The 11,050-nt window shown below is 35.4% G+C and overlaps 1 protein-coding gene across 1 annotated transcript; it reads right to left on the reverse strand.

Moving 5' to 3' along the window:
• LOC140879077 (probable disease resistance protein At1g59620) lies at positions 1 to 584 on the reverse strand. Its single transcript, XM_073282720.1, has 3 exons — positions 458 to 584; positions 262 to 344; positions 1 to 156 (listed from the first exon to the last, which is right to left on the reverse strand). Exons 1-3 carry the CDS (start codon positions 582 to 584, stop codon positions 1 to 3), a joined length of 366 nt encoding a protein of 121 aa, XP_073138821.1.
• Positions 585 to 11,050: the final 10,466 nt, after the last annotated feature.

The raw sequence follows: 11,050 nt of genomic DNA on the forward strand, positions 1-11,050 counted from the left end.
TTACTTCCAACACTTGGGAAACATTTGCTCAAACATCCAATCATCGAGTTTCCAGATATCATCCACTACAATGAGGCATCTTGTTTCCATTTGCACTTTATAAATTTTCTCCACCAACTCGTCTGTCGTATCTTTCTTAGTTTCTGCGGGGAGAAGCTGTCAAAATATATCTTGCATCAGAGATTCCATTTGGCATTTTTGGGTTATGCAAACCCAAGCAAATGACTCGAAATATATTTTGACATCCACGTGCTTATAAACCTTGTTGGCAACAGTGGTTTTCCCGGAACCGCCCATTCCCCATACACCGATAACCGGATGGCGACTAATTTCTTGATCAGAAACTAGAAAAGAAGCAAGATTTTCGATGTCGTAATCCATCCCCACGAAATGTTGAAGCTCCTCGTGAGCATATGTTTTCTAATGAGACGTCGTTTGTTCTCATGATCAGAAGTACTTTCCTCTTCATGATCATCACGTCTAATTATGGCTTCTATGCCAAACTTATCCATTTTCCCAGTGAGGATGCTGATCTGTGACTTGATTGTTTCTATTTCAGAACCAATGTTGTGTAAAGTTCCCATTTCATTCGCAAAACAGACGAATCTTTTCAGAATGTTAACAAATCACGGCTCTCCTTTTCCAGAACCAGATTTCACCACATATTCTTCAAGAACATCCTCGGCTCTGTATGCAAGACTCCTGATCTCTTTGATCCAGTTTTGAATCGTTTCGCTATCATGTTGTTTACGATCTGCGTCTTTTAAGAGTGATTGTAAGTTTCCAAACTCAGTTTGAAGCCCCTTAACTTGATCTTTCACTCCTCTGAGAAATGTTGCTTCTTGTATCAACAGATTTCCAAGCGTTTTCAACGCCACAGAGAATACAGCTTCGGCCATATGCTTTCTTGAAGTTTCTTGGATCACATCCAAAGATGGACTCACTTTGATCCCCTTCAAGTAGGAGATTAAGTCGATCAGGAGGTATAGAAGTCCTTTCGGATCTTCTAAGAGGTGGCGTGATAATTAGTGGTTCCTGAGGTGTGGGGTTGCTATTTTGTATCTCGGGTTCTTCTCGAACTTCTTCGAGTTCCATCATTTTGCCTTTTCTATCAAGTAAGTATTCCTTCTCAAGGAAGGTGGCATTCCTAGAAACAAACACTTTTATTTCAGTAGGATGATATAAATAATATCCGATCGAATTCTTCGGATACCCTACAAAATAACATAAAGTGGATCGATTATCCAACTTATCTCCTACTGTCTGCTTCACGTAAGCGGGACATCCCCAAATCCTCAAGTACGAATACTTAGTAGTTTTGCCATTCCATAATTCATATGGTGTTTTGTTCACTGCTTTAGTGTGTACATTGTTTAATAACAATACATCCGTTCAAGTGCATAGCCCCAAAACGAGGGTGGGAGCTCAGTGAAGCTCATCATAGATTGAACCATGTCCAACAGAGTTCGATTACGACGTTCTGCTACACCATTAAGCTGAGGTGTGGCAGGAGGAGTCCACTGAGAAAGAATTCCATTTTCTTTTAGATAGTCCAAAAACTCGGTACTCAAGTATTCACCGCCTCGATCAGATCGAAGTGCTTTAATACTTTTACCTAGCTGGTTTTCTACTTCATTCTTGAATTCTTTGAACCTTTCAAACGATTCAGATTTATATTTCATCAAATATAAATACCCATACCTAGAATAATTGTTAGTAAAGGTAATGAAGTAGGTGTGACCATATTTAGTACCAATACTAAATGGGCCACAAACATCAATATGGATAAAATCCAATAGATTTTGACTACGCTCAGGTTTTCCCTTAAAAGGTGTATTTGTCATTTTTCCTTTCATACATGACTCACAAGTAGGTAGAGATTTTATATATGACGAATCAAACATTCCCTCTCCCACTAGCTTGTTCATCCTTCGTGAGAAAATATGACCTAGCCTAGCATGCCAAAGGTTTGCCGGGTTTTGACTATCGTTTTTCCTTTCAATTGTTGTTGCCGGTTTATCAACATAATTAACTGGTACGTCTTTCAATTTCAAGTTATATAGATCATTTTCAAGTTGTCCACATCCAATTAAACATTCATTCTTGTAAATATTGCAAATCTCATTCACAAAATTGCAAGAAAAACCATCTCTATCAAGCATAGAAACAGAATTAAATAAACGTCTCCCACAGCTTTGACTTCAACTCTAGAACCATTTCCGAGCCTCAACTGGGTCTCACCCATCCTAAGCTTACGACTTCTTGTCATCACCTACAAGTCATTGCAAATGTAAGATCCACATCCGGTATCCAATACCCAAGAAGTAGTATTAAGTGAAAAATTTATTTTAATATAAAACATACCCTTTGCAGTTCGCAACTTCTCGAGATATTCTTTGCAGTTACGTTTCCAATGACCGGGTTTCTTGCAGTGATGACAAACATCTTCATATTTGTTCACGTTTGAAGCCTTTGTCTTGTTCTTCTTCTTGGGTCCAGTTTTCTTGGGTGGGGCAGAACGTTTCTTACCCTTTACACTTGGTCCCTTCTTAGAGTTAGAAGAGGAGCCTACCAAGAGTACCGATTTATCCTTCTTTAATGTGGCCTCATAAGTGACAAGCATATTGACCATCTCTTCAAGGGTGGCCTCTATCTTGTTCATATTGAAGTTCATCACAAAACCGTCAAACGACAAAGGAAGAGAGAGAAGTAACAAGTCCGCATTCAGTTCGTGCTCCAATGTCAAATCGAGTGTTACCAACTTTTCAATGAGCCCAATCATGTGTACCCCATGCTCACGGACCGAAGTCCCATCTCGCATGCGGCATGTCATGAGCTCTTTGACAGTGGCATACCTCTCGGATCTTGACTGAGCTCCAAAACGTTCCTTGAGGGTCTTGTGAATGTCAGCAGCATTCACTGCATCCTCAAATCGCCTCTGAAGTTCATCAGACATCGAAGCCTGCATGTAGCATTTGGCCTTGATATCATGGTCCCACCATTTATCAAGTTTGGCCAACTCTTTCGGACTCACATTAGCCGAGGCTTCCTTCGGAGGAAACTTTTCTAACACGTAGAAAACCTTTTCCGAATTTAGAACAATCTTTAACTTACGAAACCATTCCGTATAGTTAGCGCCAGTCAGTTTGTTTTTTTCGAGAATAGAGAATAGTGGATTGCGCGAATTCATCATAATGAAATACTAAAAAGAAACAGACAATAATCAGTGATTGTTTAATTAATTTACTAAGACATAAAACAAGGCGAGAATAATTTTAAGAATTGCACTCCCACTATTTTAACGATTTCACCACCCTCTAGTGAAAACGAAAAACTGGTTTTCTTAGTGGGAATCATGGAGTCCAATTGACAAATCATAGTCCCGAATAATATCAGCCAACCATATTTTTCAAAAGGTAGAGCCCAATTGCTTCCAAAACAACCCCCATGTTTTTTACCTCATGTCCAATAAGAGCCCAATAATATGACACCATTTATTGTGACATGTCAAGATGACCCACCAATATTAAGTTGTGATGGACGGTCGTCGTATGGATCCCCCAATAATATGAGCCGATCCTACGGGAGTTCCACCCAACTTACAACATGTGTTGATCCAATGTACAGCTTTTCAACGAACGGACCCCCCAATAGTATGAGACGGACCATGCTCGCGGGTAGCATCTCATACATTAATCGTTGATGGAAGGTAGGAACATTTAAACAATATTTAAATTCTCTTTTGTTAATCTTGATATCAATTTTAAATCATATTTAAAATGAGGGATTTTTAATTTTGAAAAATTTGTCCCATCATTTAAAAATTTGTATGCTTGCGGGATTCATGCAATTTAGTCTAAACATGCATACAACAATAATATCAAATATTATATAAAGGATGATCGATTCCTAGATCTACTCGACCCATGGTTGCCAATCATGAGTCTAAGTCCAATCCTAGGTGATATGCAAGTATGCAATGCAATCCTATTACATTGAGCTTTCAATTTACATTTTTTCGATCTTTATTGTCTGCTGGGCCCACGATTGTCTTCAAATCTTTATCTCCCACTAAGTCTAATAAATTTACAATAAATTTCGATGACAAGTAGGGGATACATATTTAAGGGTGGGAACGTGCCATTAACCAATCCCACTTTTATTACAAATGACAAATCAAATTGGGCCATAAACCAAGCCCATTAATAAAACCCAATAGTAATAATAAAAACTAAATGTAAACAACCTAACATACACCTAAAAACTTGATCATGGCAATCGATCATCCTTTTATCCAATCATTTAATTGAATTAAATGATTGGATAACATGCAATTCAAAGTGGCAATAATTGTAAATAGATAAAATCATATTTCATACATAAAATCTTATTTTATATATAAAATTATATTTTATCTAGTTCATCCATAAAATCATATTTTATATATAAAATCTAATTTCATATATAAAATCATATTTTATAATCAATTATACCAAAATAATTAATTTTAAAAATTTTAATTTATTGGATTAAATTTATAAATTTCCAAAATTCAAAATTTATCCAAAAATTAATTTTCTTAAAATTTTGGGCTCAAACAATTTTGACACATTGCCTCGTGGACCAACTAAAACAATTTTCAATTGGGCCAAAAACTGGGCCCGATAACAATTAACGGGCCGAAATTCAAAATTTCAAAAATAAAATTTTTTTAATTTTTTTGGGCTACTCAGGACGATCCCGGGCAGCCCCCCCGACTATCGGGCTGGGAGCCCAGCCCCGCCGCTGGGCCTCCGAGCGCGGCCCAACTGCGCGCCGGGCTAGGGCAACGTTTGCCCTAGCCCAGCTGCGCGTAGACAATCTGTGCGCAGGGCAGCCTCCCGAAATAATTTTTTTTTTTGTTTCATTTTTCTGAAAAATCGAGGCTTTGTACAATCGATAAATTTTAATCGTTTGATCTGAGAGCAACCTGGCTCTGATACCACTGTTGGAACACGTTCTCGGATCAGTCAGATGTGATACTCATAGCAGCGAAAGTTTAAAATTTTTATTTTCTGATCTGGAACGATTCCAGATCATGGGTATCAAATCCAAACGATTAAAACAAACAAGTAAAATAAAACATAATTAAATTTTACCTCTCAAGTCTCAACTTGAGGTTATGGACTCCAACAGATTACTCTGCTCTTCTTGTATATCCCAAGAACTGATGACTCTATCGATCAACTCCTGAATCAGGTCCACGAACAGAATTCTTAATGCCTCTGACAGATTGCACTAGAAAGTCTATCAGAAGTTTCTACGAAGAGAATTAACAAATTTGATCTGTTAAATCAGACTGCAAATTTCGAAAACTACAGTCTGAATTTTCGAACACTGTGGAGGGAGGGGGCGGCTAAACCCTAGAGAGAAAACTCTAGGATTTTCAAAAATTATGAATTGTTATGTATAATTTCTGTACTGCAATAACTTATTTATAACATGGGCTGCTAACAGCTTAGGGCCCATTAGTCATAAGTTCAAGCCTGACAAGCAAAGCCCGCATGTTCAGAAATTAATATAAAATTCATCGTGACTCAAATTGATAAACCAATTTCACCAATGTGTACAGAAACCTTTTTTGCATATTTTAAAGTCAAGATAAATTTTCTGAATCCGAATTCAGTGATTTCCAAAAATGGCATCCCTATGTCATTTTAGGAAATCTCACTCCCTCTACTCTTTAATAAGAAGTCCTACTTCTCATACACTAAATTTAACTCATTAAAGTTAATTATCTCAACCGGGATTAGAAATCTATTACTTGTGTAACCCTCAATGGTTCAGGGATACAGCTAGTCATGGGCCCACAACTCCTTGTGACTCGGAACAACAATTTTCGACTTACCCATCGAATCATGGTAAGAGAGCCTAGCAACATCGCCCCATGATTCCCTAGGTATCACTGATAGTGCCTGCAAGAACCAGTAGGTTTTGGTTTGCGTACAGTACGGTCCCTTCATCCATATATCCCGATCGAATCAACAACTATTGGTATATTGAGAGTCGTTCAAGATTCGATAACTATGCAATACATCTTGAAGATCAAATAGTGACATTACATGTGCAACTAGGAAACCAAGTAACCTAAAGCACATCATGTACTCTGGCCAGAGATTTTTCATACTAATATCTCCTCGGATCGCATAGGATATCCACACTCGCAAGCGTGTGGTGAATCCTTGACAACAAAGCATTGAATCCAATATGTGTCGTAACTGTGGGGACCTCGGGTTGCTAATCTCATCTTAGGGCAACTAATGATTAATTAAATAATTAATCAAACAATTAAGAGTAATAAACCAAGAGCAGAAAAAAAAAATTTTAAAATCTTGGTCAGGATCGATCCTGTGAACTCCCAGGATCGATCCTGGACCTTAATCAAAATTTCTGTCCAGAATCCCATTGTGCTAGGATCGATCCCACCAACTCACAGGATCGATCCTGCGCAACTCTGTTCGAAAAATAAAAATCTGCTCTTGATCTGGTACTGTCAAAATTAATTCTAAACACTTCAATAAAGTTTAGAACATGGAAATACATCTATGAACTAGCATACATGAGTCCAAAGTTAATACATTCATCTCATAAAATTAAAACATGAAAGAACTATACAGGACAAGAGATTCAACTAGTATTCTTCAAACATGATCAAGTAGTATAGTTTCTAACATGCTTAACAACATCTTAGGACCACAAATTCCGCTAAACCCGAGTCCACACTTGCTACATCTCTCTCCCGAGCTATCAATGTCGTCTCAGACTAGCTCCTGCCCCACCTGTTGCCATGCACACATACAAAACAAAGCAACAGCCGAATAAACTCCGGTGAGAAATCATCTCAGTATAAGCAACATATCAAAATCGTTAAATAAATCATATCGACTCTATTTAACTCGACTCAAAAAATAGAGTAATTAACGCTTCAATCGATTGATAAAGAATTGATTCACATATCATCGTTGCCATCAAGATTCGTAAACGATCTTGATATGGATATCCATCTATCGAAATCATTCCGGATTCGAAAATAAGGTCGTCCTCCGACCTCGGCATAGAATCAATTCGTATCATTCTCGTATCATAATCACATCGACTCAAAATCAAAGATCCACTACCTGGGATGGATCGACAACATTAAAATCAATCAAAACAATAAATACGTATGTGATTTTGGCGGAACAACTCAAGAAGAATCGTTCTTGAGTTTCAAAATTCCTGACTCTCAATGTCGTCATTATACCTTCGTATTTCTTCTGTTTTGAACGCTTCAAATCTGAAACATACCATCAAAACATTCATATCAATCTTCATTCTATTCAATCATTTCCATATCGATTCAAAATCATCAATATCTCTTCAATACAATTCATTTCAAACCTCACTTCATATTCTTTGGTTTGAAGTCGGAATCTTGAGTCGTTAGCCTTCAAACGTAGTCTGAAACTGAGAAATAAATTGCTATATCGTCAATAACATCTAGACGAATATCTTATCTCAGTTATAGGCTATCAAAACAGTCCAAAAACACGAATCGACGGCGTAGCGACTGAAAATCGGTAACCGACAAAATATCGAAACCAATTCTAACTATTCCAATCATTCGTACATCATATATCAGCTATATAATCCCATAATAATCATCATACCAGCAAGATCAAAGTCTATAAAACTCAAAACATCTGCTGTAAATCATAGCTAATACAAACGATAGTCTTTCGTCAATTCGGTTTCAATATCGGAATGAATAAACATGCACGAACACAAAACTAACATCAAGTTCTGATCTCTGCTCATACCTGATTTCGAAATCTATCAAACACATCATAATACTTACACGAAATCGAAGCCCTCGTCGCAAGGATTCCACAACATCTTTCGGAATTGAAATCGGACAATCAAATCAAAAGTTACGACGATTTGAACTTTCGAAAGCTAAAGAAAAATGAAGAACTCTCGGCTCTCGGCTCTCTTCTGTTCAATATTCTGAATGTGTTCTTACAAATACACGTATCCATGCTGAATAATATACTTAAAATCGGATATGTATTCAGTAATTGCAATTTAGACCTTGAAACTTAATAAATTGCAATTCAGTCCTCAGCCTTCTTTTTAATTCAATTTCAATCCAAAATAATTTAAGAATATTAGAATTAAAATCGAAACTCTAAATATTCCCAAATTAAATATACTCGGATTAAAATGAACTAAAATCGAATTAATTAAATAATCATGTCCTTTTGCACTTTAGCCCTTCAAACTTCAATATTTGCAACTCAGTCCCTGATCGGGTTTTATCTTCAAAATTAATCTTTTTTAATTCCCGAAACATGGAATTTAATCTGAAATTCCATAAATATTCAAATCGAATATTTATTCTTTTAATTGAAGAATTCTCGGAATTTAATTCTCAAAATCCGTAAATTCTCAAATTAAATATTTTCGGCTCAGAAATTAAATCTATCATTTCCATAACTTCTCAAATCAATATTAGCCCATAATATGGAATTTAATTCTCAAATTTCATAATTAATAATTTAATATTTGCGGGCCTTACAATTCCTCCCCTCCAAGAAATGATTTCGTCTTCGAAATCACATTCTATCGAACTATTCAATCTGATAGACTGAATGATTATCTGAAGTTATTCTCACTTCAATCATCCAACTTTGATCTTCGTATCTCATCTCTTCATCTCTTATCAGATTATTTCTTCGAATCTGCTTCTATTCTCTTGTACTTTAAGTCCTTGAAAAGAATTAGTTCTGAGCTGTTTCTTTCTTCAATTAAAGATTTGTCGACTAATCAACTTAACTCAAAATATTTTCGATATCTATCTCATCTAATTAAAGTACATAGGAAGAATCTACTGATACTTCCTTCACTTCGTTACGTGGAACAAATCAGATCCATCATATTAAACTGAAAAGAAGAAATCTTTCATTCACATCATCACGTTTGTCTGACATCTCAGTCAGTAAAAGTCAACTTCAGTGACGACTTATTTCTTTCTCTAGATCATTCTATGTTCTGCATAGAACATATATCAAGTCTATGCTGTCATTCAGTTCATCGCTTCAAGATCAGTATTCAACTTCATATTCTGAATCTGTAAATTAAACTCTGCTTTTTCTCTATTCTGAATTGAATGATGTTTCAAGAATAACTTTTTCGCTTAACTAATCAGTTTCAGCTTCAAAAGTTATTTCTATCATTCAATTACTAATTCTGTTTCTTCTTCTCTGTTTTCATTTCGTACAGATTCATCTTCAAAATCTTTGTGTGTCTCAAATCAAATCTGATCTGATATTGACAATTCATGTCTGATCTGATATCATATACTTCGATAGTATCATTTCAACACAAAGAAATCAGATTTCTTTTCATCATATCATCATAGCATTATCTCAAAATCGGCTCAATAGCTGTTACAGGAATTATAATCATCAAGTGGCAACACATCAAATCAAGTAATACCGAATCAAGTATTAAAGTTCTGAGAATAGTCTCAACATCTGGAAAATCAACTCAGATAATCCATCAATCGAAGAATGGTATAATGCAATCACATATAACCAACTCTCAGAACATCAGTCAATCAATCGATGCCACATTCTATCAAATAAATCAAAAGTCTTAATCCTGACAAAAGTTTTTAATCATTCCTGTAATTTCATCATATCTCTATCTTCTTCACAGATCTGAATAGATAGCTGTTATTCACATCTCGTACAGTGTATTCTGCAAAATCTGATTAGTCTATTCGGACTATTTATTAATCATAGAATAATATGCTGTATTCACAGATTTCAAAGTATTCAGAGCTGTTGATAATCGGTATCATGTCAGGTAAAGTTCATTCTCGAAATTCGATTCATCTTCTCTGACTATTCTTCCAATACAAAGATAATATGTTGTACCTTTACCTCAAAAAGTACTCAAAGTCTTCGGATCATCTGAATTTAATAGTAACCCAATGTTTCAATGTGAAACATTATTTCGTGGCTTACTGTTCTTATTGCAACAAATCTAATCACAATTCAGTTATTTGATCATACAGACAGATCATCGTATACAGTAATTTCAATAAATCTGTTCATAACTACCACCTGTTTACCTCATCTATACTGTTTCATCAAGGTAGTTTCGCAAAATATTCTTTCAAATCATAATCTCATTTCAATTTCTGGAGTTTCTAAACTATCACTGAACTAATCTAGTCAATGATTTTCAACCTCATCAGAAACCCTCTATACATTTAACTTCGAAAACGTACTAATTCTGTTACCTCTATTTGCTTTATCTTTTGATAAAATAATTATTGGATAAATCTTAACGTTATTGTTGTGCATTTTCTTTAAAATCTGATATTTCTTTTTGGAAATATCAAGCACAATCAGATAATCAATCATAATAGAACTCATTCATTCTGATCTGAGTCTTAAATTCATATCTCAATCTGACATTATTTACTGAATGCTCATCGCTTCAGTTTACTTTCTGTGTTTCTTTCATCTTCTGAACAGTTCTGGCTTACTCCAATAAAAAATCATTCTGATTGGTGATATATTCGTCTGAATATTCAAACCAGAATACACAAAAATCTGGAATCAATTCATCGGATGCCTATTTCATTTCTCATTTTTATCTCCAAATACCGACAATTCATATCATCTAACCCAAAAATCATGGATCATATTCAAATTATTCTATCAGTTACGAGCCAACAATCTTAAAATACGCTGAAATATCATCAAAGGATCAATAATTCTCAAAATCAAAAGAAATAAATCAAGATTGAGAAAATCCCTCAATCAAGGTCATCCAAAAATCAAATCTTCTGGATAACAAACTCTGCAAAGTGAAAACAACTCACTTGCATCGCACAACTCATAATGATTGAATCAACACAGGCTCTAAACGAAAGCAATGTGCCATGAGAGCCAATCAATATTCAATCATTCAAGAATTATATCTCCAATCTGATGTAATCGATTCAGCATAATCAAAG

The sequence above is a fragment of the Henckelia pumila genome, chromosome 2, assembly GCF_033568475.1.
Source record: "Henckelia pumila isolate YLH828 chromosome 2, ASM3356847v2, whole genome shotgun sequence".
NCBI lineage: Eukaryota > Viridiplantae > Streptophyta > Magnoliopsida > Lamiales > Gesneriaceae > Henckelia > Henckelia pumila.